This window comes from Schistocerca gregaria, chromosome X (genome assembly GCF_023897955.1).
Source record: "Schistocerca gregaria isolate iqSchGreg1 chromosome X, iqSchGreg1.2, whole genome shotgun sequence".
In the NCBI taxonomy this organism is placed as follows: domain Eukaryota; kingdom Metazoa; phylum Arthropoda; class Insecta; order Orthoptera; family Acrididae; genus Schistocerca; species Schistocerca gregaria.
This window is the reverse complement of record NC_064931.1, coordinates 126,286,733-126,304,642: the sequence shown is the minus strand read 5'-3', so window position 1 is coordinate 126,304,642 and position 17,910 is coordinate 126,286,733. Positions and strand designations below refer to the sequence as shown.

At 39.7% G+C, this 17,910-nt stretch overlaps 1 protein-coding gene across 2 annotated transcripts in view; it reads left to right on the top strand.

The window, feature by feature from the left end:
• Nucleotides 1-17,910, top strand: part of LOC126297828 (bone morphogenetic protein receptor type-2) — a 367,974-nt gene that overhangs the window by 308,352 nt on the left and 41,712 nt on the right. Inside the window, exons 11-12 of one of the 2 annotated variants that reach the window (XM_049989074.1) lie at nt 3,429-3,641; nt 12,334-12,561. In XM_049989074.1, the coding sequence (XP_049845031.1) occupies nt 3,429-3,641; nt 12,334-12,561 (441 nt within the window). Of the gene's footprint in view, nt 1-3,428; nt 3,642-12,330; nt 12,562-17,910 lie in introns of both variants that reach the window. The other variant, XM_049989073.1, reaches the window with a different exon arrangement.

Below are 17,910 nucleotides of genomic sequence, written 5' to 3'. Positions count from 1 at the left end.
ATGGTCACTGAATGTGAAATAACATTGTTGTAATGCATCAGTACTGTTCTGTGTATACAGTATGCTGGGTTCTTTTTTGTTTTGGAGTAATTTAAACATGTAATATTTAAGTGTTAATACAATCAGATGAGTTTAAAAGATTGAGTGTTTTGTTATGTTTTCTTTCAAATTGTTAGATGATAATTGTACTGTGCCATGCCTAATTCAGTTTCTCAAGCAGAAGTGGATGAGCTACACATCTGAACTGTAATCATTGTAGAACAGAAATGGTATATTTTTGGATATGGGTTCCCATTCAAAATATTGTGTACTCACTCCCCTGTACAAGTCCTAGAAGTTTGTAACAGGAGTTTCTGTGCACCCTGTATGCTATAGGCTGCTCGGAGTGATTCCCATTCCTGTGCACTAAGACCACCTTGATGCTGTATGTAGATGTGTTTAGCACCACAACCATGGGTTACTGGATGATAATGTTATGAGGCAAGGAGTGGATTTCAGCACGGTTTTCAATTAGTTAAAAGCCTGGTTGCAGTCAGGAGTCCAGTCGTAAGGCACACACTTTCTACTCAACTGATTGAGGGATTGCACCATGTGGACTGTGTGAGGTGAGAACATGGAATAATAGTTGATTATGCTCAAAACCATCTGTGATTCAGGTAATTTCATCAACTGGGGTAAGGAATCTACTGTGGCATCATTCCAGTCAGTGGGCTGAATTCCTCTTTGGTCAGCCAATGTCCCAAATACTGAACTTCTTACTGAAAAACATGCACTTCTCCAAACCACAATGCAGATCTGTGTCCTGTAGTGTTGTAAAAAAGGGTTTGCAAATGCTCCTGATGGGAGGGTCCCATAACAGTAATCCGCTAAGTAATTAATTCAAGTCAGAATTTGCTGGGCTTGCTGTTTCAGAAACCTCTGGAAAATTGCTGGGACCAAGGAAATGCCAAATGTGAGTTACTTGTACTTATATAATCCAAAAGACATGTTAATGACAACAGTGTTCTGGGATTCCTCATCTAAGGGTATAGCTGGAGGTAAGCACTGGTAAGGTCAGTCTTGGCACAGTATTCCCCTGCTGCATGTTTGGTGAGAAGGCATTGCTGCCAGGGGATATGATTTCACTTCAAATTGAACATTGATTGTAGCCTTGAAATCTCCACACATTTGGAGTGAACCATTGCGCTTTCTGATTACTAGTGGAGTGGCTTGTTTTAAATTTCACCAGCTCGATAGCAGCCGCAGCCTGGGGCACAGAAGGTAACCGCAATTGCTCTTTCATGCGAAAAACGAGGCACACCCCCAATACACTGAAATAAAGATGCAAACACAGTGTAGAGATTGTTCAGTTCCCGGAGAGTGGCTGCAGTTGATACAACTGTAACTTCATCAGAAATAGAAAACCCAAATAGTTTAAAGGTCAGAAATGTTTGTAACAGATTGGTGGTCAATGATAAAGAACATAATGAGCCGCATAATGCATTTGTAGACTGCAATGGTCAAGAACTGCCCACATAGAGGACTAGACCCTTCGCTGTAGGCCGCCAAACACTTAAATGGTGTGAACAACTCGGGTGAGCTCAGTTGTGCATATATTGCCTGATTTATTGAAGAAACAGTGGCCCCTGTGTCCACCTGGAAACAGACATGCTGGTGAGAAATGCTAAGTATGAGGAACAATTTCTCCACGAAGGGTTGCCAGAGGGACCACTGAGTGCAGCACATGTATAGTGTCCTGGTGCACTCGTGGGGTGGGATCAGAGCAGGTTGCATGGCTTTGACACACTGGATTGAGATGCACCTCTTTGTCAGCACATGCAGGACCCAGAGCGATCAGAATAGTCTGCTCGGGAATGAGCAGAACAACACTGTAGTCACGAAGGGAGCAGCCCCTGCGACTACTGCTGAGGGGCGATCGGATCTTTGGACACCGTAGGAATCTTGGATGGATGATGATGATGGTGATGATGATGATGATGATGATGATGATGATGATGATGATGAATCACAATGTTGCTGCAACCTGAGGGGTTGTCCTATGCCTGTGATGTGGGGTGGAATATATGGTGAAGCATTAACCACTGCAACTTCTGGCCGCACATTGAGTCATTCATTGGCAGCCTGCCCAAATTTGAACAAGTGTGCATTGTGGAAGATGTCCTCCAATGATAGGTTATCCAGTTTAATTGCCACTGTGTGGACCTCTGGATCAGGTGCCAGTTGAACCATGAAGTCAAAAATAAGGAGACTTGATTGGCGCAAGTGAAATCGCATTTGTGCTGAGACCTTGTAAGTTAGTGACCCAGGAGCAGTATGATTATCCAGGCTGTCAATGGTATTTGTGAAACTCAAGTCTGTAGGCAACCACAAGATATCTCTGTGAATAATAATTTGCCAACAGAACACGTATCTCCTGAAAGGAGATCACAGCAAGGGCAGACAGAGGTGCTAATTTTTTGGAGCAGAAATAGCATCTTCAGTGAAACCCATGACAGAAATAATAATCACTGCAATGAATCATCCGTGACTTAAATGATCATGGTATGTTGCTTTAGTTGATGCAGATGTGTGTCCCAGTCCAATGTAGCAGCACTGACAGATAGAAATGACAGAGGATGTATGGAGACATTGAGTGTGAGGTGTTGAGGCCTGGAGCAAACTGTCCTCGTGCACTGGGAGTTTGTCTGCAATAAGCTTAAGTGACTTTTGCAACAAGTCTATCTGTAGCTGTCATGGTTGCATTAGCTGCTGCTGTTGCTTCAGCAGGCAGACCAGTTGCCAATGCTGTATTCATGTGTAGCCAGATAACAGCAGACATGTCAGAACGCAGAAGAGAAATGGGTGACGCTACAAGGCGGTAAGGCCACCTGGGAAAGAGGACATGATAGCTAGCAGTAGTCGAGCTAACCACAGCTGATTGAAGGTGAACTATAACCACCAACCGGGGTCATTTCCTCCAGCCAGCATTCAGCTTCGACAGAGCCTGGTACCAGGCAAATGATGTACATAATGTGATAGTTTAAATGTATTGAGGAATTGTGAAGATAGTTTGAAAATGTACAAAATAATCAAGATCACTTTAAAAGTAGTGGAGTAAAAAGAATTATAATAGTATTTTGGTGACAAACTTGGAATTATATTGACAGTAGAATTCAGTGATTGAGATGACAAATAATTTGCAATATTGATAATGTGACAGTGATGAAACAAGAAAATTCAGACAGCCATCCACTTTGTGAAAATAGAATAATGCAGAATTGCATCTTTTCACTAATGTACTCATTCTAGACAATGTGAAAGTTTTAATAAGACATGCACACAATTCTTATTTTTCTGGAAAATCTCTTAACAGTTTTTGTATAAATTGTGCATACACTAGAATATGCTATAGTTTCACAATACATTCATTAGACGAACCCATGTTCTAGGTCACCATCCAACATTTGAACAGATGCAGGTGCTTGTCTCTCGACACAAAGCTCGTCCTTTGTTTCCGGAGGGGTGGCGTGACTGGGCTGCTGTGAGGCTGTTGAGAGAAACAATAGAAGACTGCTGGGACCAGGATGCAGAGGCAAGATTGACTGCCCTCTGTGTTGAAGAGAGGATTCAAGAACTGCCATCACTTTGGGATCGCATGAGAGGTAGAACATGAAACATTTATTTCAAATGCATAAAGTAATAAATGTATTAGCTTCTCACAAACTACAACTTCCTTAATGCTATCACTACATTAGAAACTCTTGCCCTTCAAGAGTTGGAACAGCATTCCCAGCACCATCTGAGGAATCTGCCTCACCTTATCCTGTCTTATGCATGCCTGGGGCTACCTATAACCTACAACTTTGATACAATCCTTCCATCAACCCCTCATAGCTCCCCAACCATGCCTTGCTGACTTGCTCTGCCTTCAATGTCTCCAAACACTTCCTCCACCCACCATGAAAAACACTGCTCTTGAACACTGATCCCGTAACACTGTTCTCAACCTTTCTGAAAAAATTCTGACCACTGCAGAAGTCTCAGTATTGTCTAAAGACCTCACTTCTAGTGCAAAACCTAAGTTCAACCATACTAGACTTACAAAGGACATTCTTTTTCTTCACTTGTTCTCCTCAGTGGAAATATTTCTTTGCCATGCACCCCACTGACAACACCAACCAAAACCTCACACTGAATCTTCTTTAAAACGGTTCCAAGCTCCCTCCAACCATGATCCCACTCCAATTCCACCCAATCATCCTCTGGTTATCTTTCAGGAATTCCTCACTTCTAACTTGATCTCACTTTCCATTCCTAAATCTCTCCCCAGTGAGTCCGACATCACTACTATGGAACACAAGACTGTCAGTAACCTGAAAACCAATTGCGACCTTGTTATCCTTCCCACAAATAAAGCCTCCACTGCATTGGTCATGAATTGTAGTGACCATGTGGTTGAGGGCATTTTCCAGTTTTCTGATACCTCTACATACAAACCTTATGACCTTTATCCCACCCAGGAAGTCCAAGAGAACCAACATCAACTATCCAAGGCCTTAGGTCCATCCTAAGACCTGACACCTGAATCCATCTCCCTCCTCACACCAACAGCCATCCCCCTCCCCAACTCCTAACTATTAACTGCTCCAGAAACCCAACCCCACATTCTCCCTACTGGTTGTGCGATTGAGGCTGGATACAATGTTCCCACAGAATGAACATCTGCCTTTGTTGACCAACACCTCCATGACTATTGCACATAACCTCCTAGCCTACATTGCTCACCTCCTTTACCGCCTGTTCCATTACCACCATTTTGGTCACTATGAGTTCTACTTCCTTACACACCATAATTCCCCACGTCCATTGCCTTGCAGCCATGGATCACTGCCTTTCCCAACAGCGTCCTGATAACGAGCCCACCACCTCTTTCCTAATCCTCCTAGCCAGCCATGTCCTGACCCACAATTATTTCACTTTCAAAAGCCAAATCTACAAACAACTCTGTGGTACTGCCATGGGAACTCGCACAGCATCATTTTATGCTGACTTATTTATGGGTCTTCTGGAGGAATCCTTCCTATCCCATAGACACTTAACCCCTTGTGTGGTTCAGATTCATTCATGAATATTTTAATGTTCTCGACCCATGACAGGAACAATCTGTTAGTTCCTCCATAATCTCTACACTTACTCAGAAATCCACTTAACCTAGTCCTCCTCAATTTGACAAGCCACCTTCCTAGATGTTGTTCTTCACCTCTCAGATGGCTTCATAAATACATCTGTTCACATCAAGTGCACTAACCACCAAGAGTACATCCACTTCGACATCTGTCACCAATTCTATATGAAAAAGTCTCTTCCTGACAGCCTCGCTACCTCTGAATACTGCATCTGCAGTGAAAAAGTAGGAGTTGTCCGAATATACCAATAACCTTTCCAGAAGCTTCATTGGCAGGCAATATCCTATCCAGATAATCCATAAACAGATCTCACATGCCATCTCCTCCTCTGACACCAGTAAACTTGCTAACCACCCACCAATCGGCAATCCTCTGAACACCTAGTATCACTCTAGCCTTGAAAAGCTCAACCACATCATTCAATTGGGTGTTGCCTACCTTTTGCCATACCCTGAGATGAGGGATATCCTACTGGAAATCCTGCTCACATCATTCAGAGTAGTGATACACTACCCAGCCAACCATACAGAATATCCTTGTCTATCCCTACTCCAATCCTTTTCCAATCCTGCACTTCTTGTGGCCAACCCAGGTGTTACATCTGTCCCATACACCCTCCCACCACCTCCTCCCGCAGTCCAGTCTCAGGCATCTCCTACCCAGTGAAAGGCAGGGCCACATGTAAAAGCAGCCATGTTATATATAAGGGGTGCAGCAATTACTATACAGCATTCTATGTGAGCATGGCAAGTAATTCACTGGCTGCCTGCCTGAATGGCCAAACTGTGGCAGGATGCAAACTTGAACATCCAATTGCTGAATGTATTGTACACGACAACACAAACAAGTTTAACAGTTGTTTCACCACATGGACCCTATGGATGTTCCCTTCCAGCACAATTTTCTATGAACTACAAGGTGGGAATTGTCTCTCCAGAATACCCTGTGCTCCTGCAGTCCCCCTGTCCTGAATCTCTGCTATCCTATTTCACACTGCCTCACCTTACCTTCTCTCTTCTGTCCACAGGACTCCTCCTTCATCCAGATCATGTTCTGCCTTCTCCAGTAATACAGGCATTCTCTCTCTGTGTCTCTCCCTTCCTCCCCCACCCCCTTCTCTCATCCCATCTTCCTCCCTCCATCATCACCCTTCTTCCCTTCGTTTGCTATCCTCTCCCTTTTTCTTTCCTCACCTTGTCTCTCACTTTGTCTCCATCTTACTCTTCGTCACCTTCCCTCTTTCTGCCACTTTCCCCTTTCTCTATCGCTTACATGCTCTACCCTCTGAACTTCTTTCATATTGTTCGGCAGCCACTCTGTCATCTGTTAAAAGACCTGTCTCACACTCACTGTCTCGCTACCCTCTCCTTGCCTCATACTTTCTTCACCACCCCCTCCCAACCTCCATGTGCCAAGGAAACAGCTGTCAATAATCTATACTCAGTAATCAATAATCAGTCTCGCTGTGAGCACAGGAGTGTATGTTTGGGTGTCTGTGTGATTGTGTGTGAATATGTGTACATTTATGAGAAAAAGGGCAAGAGCTTGAAAGTTTGTGTGAGTATTGTTTTCTGTTACATGTTTCTATGTACCTCACATCAGTTTGAATTAAGGGGCCTTATCTTTTTCCTCCACAATGAAATTAAATTAAAAACAAACTTCTTTAACTTTTTTATTGTAAAGTGCAGGGTAACACTTGTGTGAACACAGAGCACAAAACATTACTTGTTCATGTATAAGAGTTATGATAATAGGAAATAGGGGTATTTATGACTTAAGTAATTGGTGAAATGTTGTCAGGGTACTCATTTTTTATCAGAGAATATAGTAAATTGGTAAAAATTAGGAACTGTATGATTTGTCCCTGCCCTCGCATCCTTTCCGCACCCCATATGATTTCCATGTGACAGTATTGTCTTTTGGAGCATTAAAAATCAAGCTTTAAAACACTAACTAATGTACACTTTCACTAATGTCTGCCGTGATTATAGTGTGCAACTCCTTGTCTGATGAAAATGATGTGTTTCACACCGCAGTAGCTGTGTGGAAGCTGTTTACAAAAATTAGCTGCTCATTGTCTTATCCATATTATTTCTCCAAAATTAATTTATAAACATTTGAAAATGCTATGGGTATCCAAAAGTCTATGATGGACTTTTGCCATGTATTAAGAAGATGTGTTTCACCCAAAAACAACTGTTGCAGATTATTGTACTTATTGGCCATTACTTGAGGTTATTCTATGAATGAAATATTCTACAGGGTGTCCATAATTAAAATTCCATTTTTGAAACACTGTAGAAAGAGAACCAGTGCTAAGAATGAAGTCAAATCTGAACAGCATACACTACTGGCCATTAAAATTGCTACACTACAAATATGACGTGCTACAGATATGAAATTTAACCGACAGGAAGAAGATGCTGTGATATGCAAATGATTAACTTTTCAGAGCATTCACACAAGGTGTGCGCCGGTGGCGACACCTACAACGTGCTGATATGAGGAAAGTTTCCAACCGATTTCTCATACACAAACAGCAGTTGACCAGCGTTGCCTGGTGAAACGCTGTTGTGATGCCTCGTGTAAGGAGGAGAAGTGCGTACCATTGCATTCCCAACTTTGATAAAGGTCGGATTGTAGCCTATTGGGATTGCGGTTTATCATTTCGTGACATTACTGCTCACATTGGTCGAGATCCAATGACTGTTAGCAGAATGTGGAATAGGTGGGTTCAGGAGGGTAATACGGAATGCAGTGCTGGATCCCAATGGCCTCCTATCACTAGCAGTCGAGATGACAGGCATCTTATCCACATGGCTGTAATGGATTGTGCAGCCTCATCTTGATCCCTGAGTCAACAGATTTGAACTTTTGCAAGACAACAACCATCTACACGAACAGTTCGACAACGTTTGCAGCAGCATGTACTATCAGCTCGGAGACCGTGGCTGCAGTTACTCTCGATGCTGCATCACAGGCAGGAACACCTGCTATGGTGTACTCAATGATGAACCTGGGTGCACGAATGCCAAAACGTCATTTTTTCGGATTAATCCAGGTTCTGTTTACAGCATCATGATGATCCATGTTTGCGACATCGTGGTAAACGCACATTGGAAGCGTGTATTCGTTATCGCCATACTGGCGGCGTATCACCTGGCGTGATGGTATGGGGTGCCATTGGTTACACGTCTCGGTCACCTCTTGTTCACATTGACGGCACTTTGAACAGTGGATGTTATATTTCAGATGTGTTACGACCCGTAGATCTACCATTCATTCGGTCTCTGTGAAACCCTACATTTTAGCAGGAAAATGCACGACCACATGTTGCAGGTCCTGTACGGGCCTTTCTGGATACAGAAAATGTTCGACTGCTGCCCTGGCCAGCACATTCTCCAGATCTATTACCAATTTAAAACGTCTGGTCAGTGGTGGCCGAGCAACTGGCTCGTCGCATTATGCCAGTCGCTACTCTTGAACTGTGGTATCGTGTTGAAGCTGCATGGGCAGCTGTACCTGTACACGCCATTCAAGCTCTGTTTGACTCAATGCCCAGGTGTTTCAAGGCTGTTGTTATGGCCAGAGGTGGTTATACTGGGTACTGATTTCTCAGTATCTATGCACCCAAATTGCGTGCAAAAGTAATTACATGTAAATTCTAGTATAATATATTTGTCCAATGAATACCCATTTATCATCTGCATTTCTTCTTGGTGTAGCAATTTTAATGGCCAGTAGTGTATTATTAACACAAGGGGAGATGTCGTAGACCAAATTTAAAATTTAACTAAAATGTTACCAATAGATGGCGCTACAAACATCTTAACACAAATGGGGTCGGCTGCAAGTGACATGCGAATGACAATACTGTGGCTGTTGTTTGAGTTGCACATTACACCATTTATATTGTTTAATATGCATTACTGCACAAGTTTGGCAGTCAACAATTGTGACACTTTGTCAGGTTAGCCCATCCACCACATCAGATGGGGAAAATTGGTTTTTAAATGTCCTGAAATAAATTGCATAAAAACAAAATGACATCAGTTTTTTACTGTCCTTGGGCCAAAAACTGCATAAAAAGGAAGATGACATTGCTTTCTAATTGTTGTGAGATTGGTGCAAACATATGCAGTATGCTGTCCACCATTTTCAACCACAAGTTGAAATCAAGAAACAGCATGTTCCACAACAGATCGGAGGGTCACTGGGAGTCATGTTTAGAATTTGTTGTGCATTGCATGCATTCAGTTCAGCTATGTTCATAACTGAAGCACTGAACATCCTATTTTTCCAATACTCCCACAACCAGAAGTCACAACCAAGTGAGGTGGCACAGAGGTTAGCACATTGGACTTGCATTCGGGAGGAAGATGGTTCAAACCCATGTCTGGCCATCCTAATTTAGATTTTCTGTGATTTCCCTAAATTGCTTCAGCCAAATGCCGGGATGAATCCTTTGAAAGAGCACAGCTGACTTTCTTCCCCATCCTTCCCTAATCCGATGGGACTGATGACCTCACTGTTCGGTTCCCTCCCCTAACCAACCATACAATGAATGAACCAACCAGTAGTCACACGGATTAAGGCCAGGTGATCTGGCGAGCATGGCTGTAGAGAAATGACAGCTAACAATTGTCCTGTTTCTGAAATTCCTTTGCAGCAGCCACTTTACTGTCTGCTTTAAGTGCAGAGGAGTGCCATCTTGCTCTTACCCACATATCCACACTGTTGAGGAGTTGAAATGACAATTGTGCACCAAAGACTCTCATAGCATTTACCAGTAACAATACAGGTAACAGGACCTCTGCAAAAAATATGGCTCTATGATAAATGATGCCATCAACCTGCACCACACTGTCACCTTTGCAGAGTGAAATGATACCAGTTGATGTACTTGAGGGTTTCCCATTACCCACATTGTACAATTATTTGTATTGACTTGCCCTTGGAGATGGAAATGGGCTTTCATTTGTCCAAAAAATATTCAATGGCCATTCATTGTCCACTTCCATTTCTAAATAATTATAAGTACCAGGATTAAGTAATTAATACATACATTTATTAAAGCCAGAATAAAGTCGCTGTAAGGCCTATGTTAGCTTCCTAGATAATATCATTTAAGGTGAGAATAAATAATAATAATAACATCTGAGGTGGTAATCTTGCTCATATACTAGGACTCTGAAATATATTCACCATGGTTTCATGAGGACACCACCATCTTCCTTGCAAAGACTTCCATTTAAATTCCATGAGCTGCTCTGTTACACTTTCTTATTGGTCATACTGACCTATTAGGATAACAGCAGGATTCCTGTAAATTATTCTGAGGTTTGTTGTCTTGCCTTTGTGATAAGGTTTTCAGACACTGGTGTGGTACTCTGAACTTGGCCACATTAGAGTTTGGTATACAGTTTCCCTTACAGATGTATAGCATTTTTTCAGAATCCTTCCAGCAAATCTGAGACTTCCATTGACCTCTAATAATACTGGTTTTACGCAATTACCCCATTTCATATCACTTTTTAGTGTTATCTCTAAATACTTACTCAATGTGACATGTTTGAAATGTTCGCCAGTAATCTTGTAATCGGATAAAACTGTATTCTTTGTACTTCTTATGGACATTATCTTGCATTTATCAACATTTAAACAGAGCAGTCTGTAATAACACATAGTGGTAATTTTCTTAAAGACTTTCTGCATTTCATTGCAATTGCCAGTGATAATATTTTCCTGTAGACAACAGCAGTCTTGGTGAACAATATGATAGTGCTGCTTGATTCTATCTGAAAGGTCATTTTTGTGTATGGCGAACACTGGAGGTCATATTAGGCTTTATTGAGGTACATTAAACATTATTTTAATTTCTTATAAACATTCACAGCCCAGAACAATGTACTATTAATCAGATATTCATCCAGATACTTGGATACATGGGAGATACTCTGTATGATTGTATACCAGTTACTAGTTGACAATGTGGTAGTGCTGAACACCTTTCAGAAACATGGGGAGATGGAATCTACCTGTTCCGTTGCATCTAATGCATGCAACATGTTATATATGCATAAAGCACAAGTGATTTTTCCCAAATCTGTGCTGGCTTTATGATAGAAGCTTCTTTTTCCACAGGAATGTCAAACTGTATGAGCTTATTCATAAATAAAAGCTATGGAAGGACAAAATTCCACAGAATTTTTAATGGACAATGTAACTACATTTCTATCAGGGAATGGTGCTTTGATTTCTATGAGTAGTCTTAACTGTTTTTCAGTGTCGCATGTGGTTGTATCTATCACTTTTGTGGCAGTGAATACATCTTAAATGTGGAATTTAATATTCTGCTTTTTGTTTACTGTCCTTAGTTTTAACACACAACTGATCCACAAGATGAATGGATAGAGTTTCTTAGGACTTTCTGGTAGATCTTTCATCAAGATTAGACTTTGGAAATTATTGCAGGCTTCACATATAACTCTCACAGGTCCATGAGTTGCCGTTAATTTCGTATTAGTATCCCAGCAGTCTCTTTTGTTGCAATAGTGTGGTAGTCTGCTTTCATAACATTCTCTAAATGGTGGCTCTTTCCTGTCTTTGACCTTTAATCACAATTGTGTGCATGTCAGATTTTACCTAAATGTTCTCAGTTCATATTTTTGCTACTTTCTTAATGACCGTCTGTCAGTTTGACCAAGCACCAATACTTTCTTAGCCTTCTTGATGACCAATTTGCGTTTTTATTTATTGTTCCAGTAATAACTGCATGTCAGTAATATCCTTTCAGTGATGGCACTCTCAAAAAAAAATTTGTTGTTGTTTTGTTTGTAGCAAGGATGTCTAAAATGTTTCTTTCACTTGTGGCTGAATTACTTTGCATTAATGTTGTCCTTACTACCCATAATGTATGTGTAGTGTTTCCAGCCAGTATATTGCAATTTAAAGTCACCACTTACTAGTACAGTATGCTTGGTGCATTCCTGGGCTGTCAGGTTTAGGCTTCTACTTTGCAGCCAAAGTGGGAGCCAGTGTCTAAAATTCAGTAAGTCACATGAGATTATTTCAGTCTGTGTTCCTTGAGAAAACTACTGTTATGTAAATCGCTGAATTCTTTAATTAAAGGAATGATACTATTAATATTGTTTTTATATTTCAGCAGCTATAACAGCATCAGGAATGAGTCCTACTGTCAATCCTACAGTCAATCCCACATTCACATCTACAATGCTGAGTCAGCTACCTGGTGTAGTTCGGACTACCAATAACAATAACAGCAGCAGTGGCACCAATACCAACTATAACTACAATAATAATTCAAGTAACATGGGTCATATGATCAGTTCTGGATTACATGAGAAGCAACTACCAGATTCTCTGGAAAATACTGGTATGTATAATGACCACCATGAATTTATCAACAAGTCATTAAATAATTTGATTATATAATTTTCATGGTTCTGTGGAAAACACACACACACACACACACACACACACACACAAAGAGTGATGGGTGAGAAGGAGATATCTGATGGTACACTATAACTGCTGAGAGAACAGCTGCAAGGGTGGCTCTTGAAGGTGGGTATAGCAGAGGCCTACATTTTACACATGAATTGTTTCAATAGAGAAATCACTAACTAAAACAAATTCAATAACTGAAAGAATTAAGAGAGAAGGAAAATTCCCAAAGATGATAATATTGGGGTGGGGGTTGGGGGTGGGGGTGAATGGGGCAGGAGGTTTGGCCCATATGACATTAATTGCAAGCAGCTGCCAGTTGTTGAAACTAACTGTGTTGTAATGTGCAATTGGGATGACTACTTTACGATTGATAATAGAATATTGGCAACAGTCACCAACATAGTCTTCTGATTAGTTGGCATGTCCACATAGAATGTTGCAGAGTTGTTGCAGTGAGGCCAACAAAAAGAATCGCTATTCAGCAGTTGCTGTACCCTAATAGTTTCAGAAATGCCATCATGGGACAGGGAGTGAAACAAGTGGTAAGTGGGTACATTCAGCTGATTTACACTGGATTGTTTGTAAGGGTATCAGCAGCAACACATGGCTGGCATAAGGAATTATGTTATAATGGACCAGTACATTATTAAGATTGCAAGTGTATTAGAATATCACTGTTTTTGAGTGGGTCTTGGCCCATATCTGCTGTCTCGTCCTTTGAAGCTGTCCAAAAACCTAAATTTTTTCTAGGGGAATTATACATTCATCATCAAATACATACAAGATATCTTCATTAGTAAGAAATAAAACCAAATATTTGCTTACATAAGCAAGATAGTCACCTGGGGGGGGGGGGGGGCGGCTGAGGCAAGGTTTAGGTTTAGAAAGAGTAATCAGAAATTATTAAGGCTGTTGATGCCAAATAATCACCACAAATTATTAATAGAATGGTTTCATTATTCTGTAGTGTACTGATCTTGAAGCAATGGCTTAGGCCAAATCGCCCCCCCCCCCCCCCCCCCCCCCCCCCCCCCCCCCGCACAACTTGAGGCAGGCATTGTTAATATACAACTTTGCACGGACAACTTTTCAACACTCCGCCTATAGTGGAGTCAGTGGCTAATGCCTCTCTTCTTGACAGTTGGAGAACTTTACACATCTTTTTCACCCATGTAGGTAAAAATTAAACTATTTTCTTCATTTTGTGACTAGGACAAATTTTATAAATTAGAAAAATGCTGTTAACTATAACAACTGTACATAGCTCTTAAACCTACAACAACACTGTCTTCTTATTTTCTTTGTTAAACTAGTCAAGGTCTGATGAAGAGGAACACAAAGTTTACAACTGATGCCAAATTATAAGAACAAAATACTATTTCTGTGTTATGTCCTTGTTTCAACTCTTTCAACATATTTAAAGTGAAGTTGCACCAAATTATTGTATGCTTCCACTTGTGTGTGTGATAGTTAACAGTACTGTTTGAAGTATTTATTCAAACATCAAAAAATATATCAGTGAGTATCTGTAAAGTATTGTTATTGGAACTGTGCTGTTACCAAATACCAGTTCCCACACAATTGTTCTTATGCGATATTTGCAGGCAAAAATTATGTGTCTATAGTTTTGAATTTTATGGCTGTTTCTAACATACATGTGTCATACCATCATTTTTTTCATATATCTTTCGCATTAAAGAGCTGCTAACTTATAAGCCACCTCTACATTGTTATCACTGTATTTCTGTGTTTGACTAGCACTTAAATACATATTTATTTAAGCAGGCAAGATGGTTACAGAATGAGAATTTTTGCTCTGCAGTCAAGTGTTCACTGATATGAAACTTCCTGTCAGATTAAAACTGTGTGTCGGACTGAAACTCAAATTCGAGACCTTTGCCTTTTGCAGCCACCAAGTGCTCTACCAGCTGAGCTACCCAAGTGTGTCTCACTGTGTTTGTGATGTCTGCAATATTTTGAAGCTTTATGATGAATTTACACCTAGGTTTTTCTTTTTTTATTGCGATTTTTTGAACTGCTAAGGATAAACTATGCTGTGTGACTGTTCATCCTCTTATTTTCTCAACCAAAGTGCCTATTACCCAGACTTTTCCCCACTCCTTTTGAAGTGTAGGCCACGATTTGATTTGCATATTACCACCCACCAAAAACACAAATTTCCATAACTGTAAAATAAGATCTCTTGAACTCCGTAGTAAATCATCAAATACATAGTTAACAATGTAGGAAAAGATAGATTGTTGCTTACCGTAAAGATTACATGGTATGTTGCAGACTACAAAAACAAAAATTGTACGTTTAAGGACCAAAATGCTGATTATATATCACAGATAAATTATGGGGGCAGAGAAATGGCCACTGAAGACTCTGTTAAATTTCAGGTGTTAGAATAAACAAAAGTGCATCATGAACAGATCACATGGATTGCTTTATGAAGTGATTAAACAATTTTTTCATGCAGTTAGGGTTCTTAATAAAGTAAATGACTTAGTTGTTAAGAAAATTGTTTATCATGCATGTATTACAGCAGTTGTAATAAGATATAGCATAATTTTTGGTGTTAAGAAGGCAAACCACCTCAGTCTTCAAGCTAAAGAAAAAAAATATATGATGAGAGCTATGATGGGAATGAACAATAGATTCAGATTCTTTATTTTCCATTGACCACATTCAGTAGAATAGGCTTTCTCAGTGGTAGCAAGTTACAGTTTAAATCAAAGTATTGAAGTTAGTGTTCATACTACATGCACAAGTTAAATATCTCTATACAACTATAATCTTAAATATTGACTTTGACAGTGTCAATATCATAGAGTTCTTTTTATATTCTAACATGAGGGTTTTATTAGCCAATCATATAATTTTATTATAAATTTTTTATATGGCAAAGATCTGTCATTAAGAGGAAACTTGTTAAAAAAATTTCTGGGAATTCACTTTGTGGCAGTTTTCTGTTATTGCTAGACTTGGAATGACACCATTTGCCTTATTTCTGGTGTCATGTTTGTGAATGTTGTCTGTGACAACACGTTCTTTAATGTTGTTCCTGAAAAGGAATGCAGGCTAATAGATATTCAGATTCTCAACCTTCAGTATCCTAAGCCCCATGAAAAGAGCGTAACAGTGTTCTGTAATACCAGCCTTACATATTATAGTGTCAGGTTTTTTTTAATGATACTTATCCAAGGAGAATGCCCTCATATGAGTAGCTCATATGAGATATGTGACAGAAAGTCCCCAAAATATTTCATATGGAGATAATTATTACTGACCATATCTCTCAGTTTCCATACCAGGTTGGACGATCGCGAAATATTTTTACATGCTCTTGCCAACTGAGTTTGGCATCAGTATTTCTGCGTAAGAATTTGATACATTCATTTCCCATATTCTTAGTCATTCCTTCCTAAGCTTTGGGGTTTTGCCTGGATTACAAACAAGTTTTAACAAAGAGATAGAGGGGCTGACCAGTACTTACCTCAGCTCAGTACAGCCAATAGATACACAAAATAGAACAGAAAATTTACATTCCTAGCTTTCGGAACTTTGTTCCTTCATCAGGGAGGAGAGAGGAGAAAAAAGGGAAGAAGGGAAAATGGATTCAGTTACTCACAACCCAGGTTATGAAGTAACAGGGCAAGGTAAACAGGGAGGGTAGTAAGGATGGAGGCATGGTCGTCAGAGGGAAGCCAAAGATATTCTACTGTAAGTACTGTGCCAGCTTCAAACCAAAGAGGATGCGTACAGAAGTAAAGAGGTACATAGTATAAAGATAAACGCAACTATGTAGGAAGAAAAGATGTATGAATGGATAAAGAGGAGAGGGGAAAAGGAGAAGACTGGAGAGTAAATGTATGTATGCTTCCACTTGTGTGTGTGATAGTTAACAGTACTGTTTGAAGTATTTATTCAAACATCAAAAAATATATCAGTGAGTATCTGTAAAGTATTGTTATTGGAACTGTGCTGTTACCAAATACCAGTTCCCACACAATTGTTCTTATGCGATATTTGCAGGCAAAAATTATGTGTCTATAGTTTTGAATTTTATGGCTGTTTCTAACATACATGTGTCATACCATCATTTTTTTCATATATCTTTCGCATTAAAGAGCTGCTAACTTATAAGCCACCTCTACATTGTTATCACTGTATTTCTGTGTTTGACTAGCACTTAAATACATATTTATTTAAGCAGGCAAGATGGTTACAGAATGAGAATTTTTGCTCTGCAGTCAAGTGTTCACTGATATGAAACTTCCTGTCAGATTAAAACTGTGTGTCGGACTGAAACTCAAATTCGAGACCTTTGCCTTTTGCAGCCACCAAGTGCTCTACCAGCTGAGCTACCCAAGTGTGTCTCACTGTGTTTGTGATGTCTGCAATATTTTGAAGCTTTATGATGAATTTACACCTAGGTTTTTCTTTTTTTATTGCGATTTTTTGAACTGCTAAGGATAAACTATGCTGTGTGACTGTTCATCCTCTTATTTTCTCAACCAAAGTGCCTATTACCCAGACTTTTCCCCACTCCTTTTGAAGTGTAGGCCACGATTTGATTTGCATATTACCACCCACCAAAAACACAAATTTCCATAACTGTAAAATAAGATCTCTTGAACTCCGTAGTAAATCATCAAATACATAGTTAACAATGTAGGAAAAGATAGATTGTTGCTTACCGTAAAGATTACATGGTATGTTGCAGACTACAAAAACAAAAATTGTACGTTTAAGGACCAAAATGCTGATTATATATCACAGATAAATTATGGGGGCAGAGAAATGGCCACTGAAGACTCTGTTAAATTTCAGGTGTTAGAATAAACAAAAGTGCATCATGAACAGATCACATGGATTGCTTTATGAAGTAATTAAACAATTTTTTCATGCAGTTAGGGTTCTTAATAAAGTAAATGACTTAGTTGTTAAGAAAATTGTTTATCATGCATGTATTACAGCAGTTGTAATAAGATATAGCATAATTTTTGGTGTTAAGAAGGCAAACCACCTCAGTCTTCAAGCTAAAGAAAAAAAATATATGATGAGAGCTATGATGGGAATGAACAATAGATTCAGATTCTTTATTTTCCATTGACCACATTCAGTAGAATAGGCTTTCTCAGTGGTAGCAAGTTACAGTTTAAATCAAAGTATTGAAGTTAGTGTTCATACTACATGCACAAGTTAAATATCTCTATACAACTATAATCTTAAATATTGACTTTGACAGTGTCAATATCATAGAGTTCTT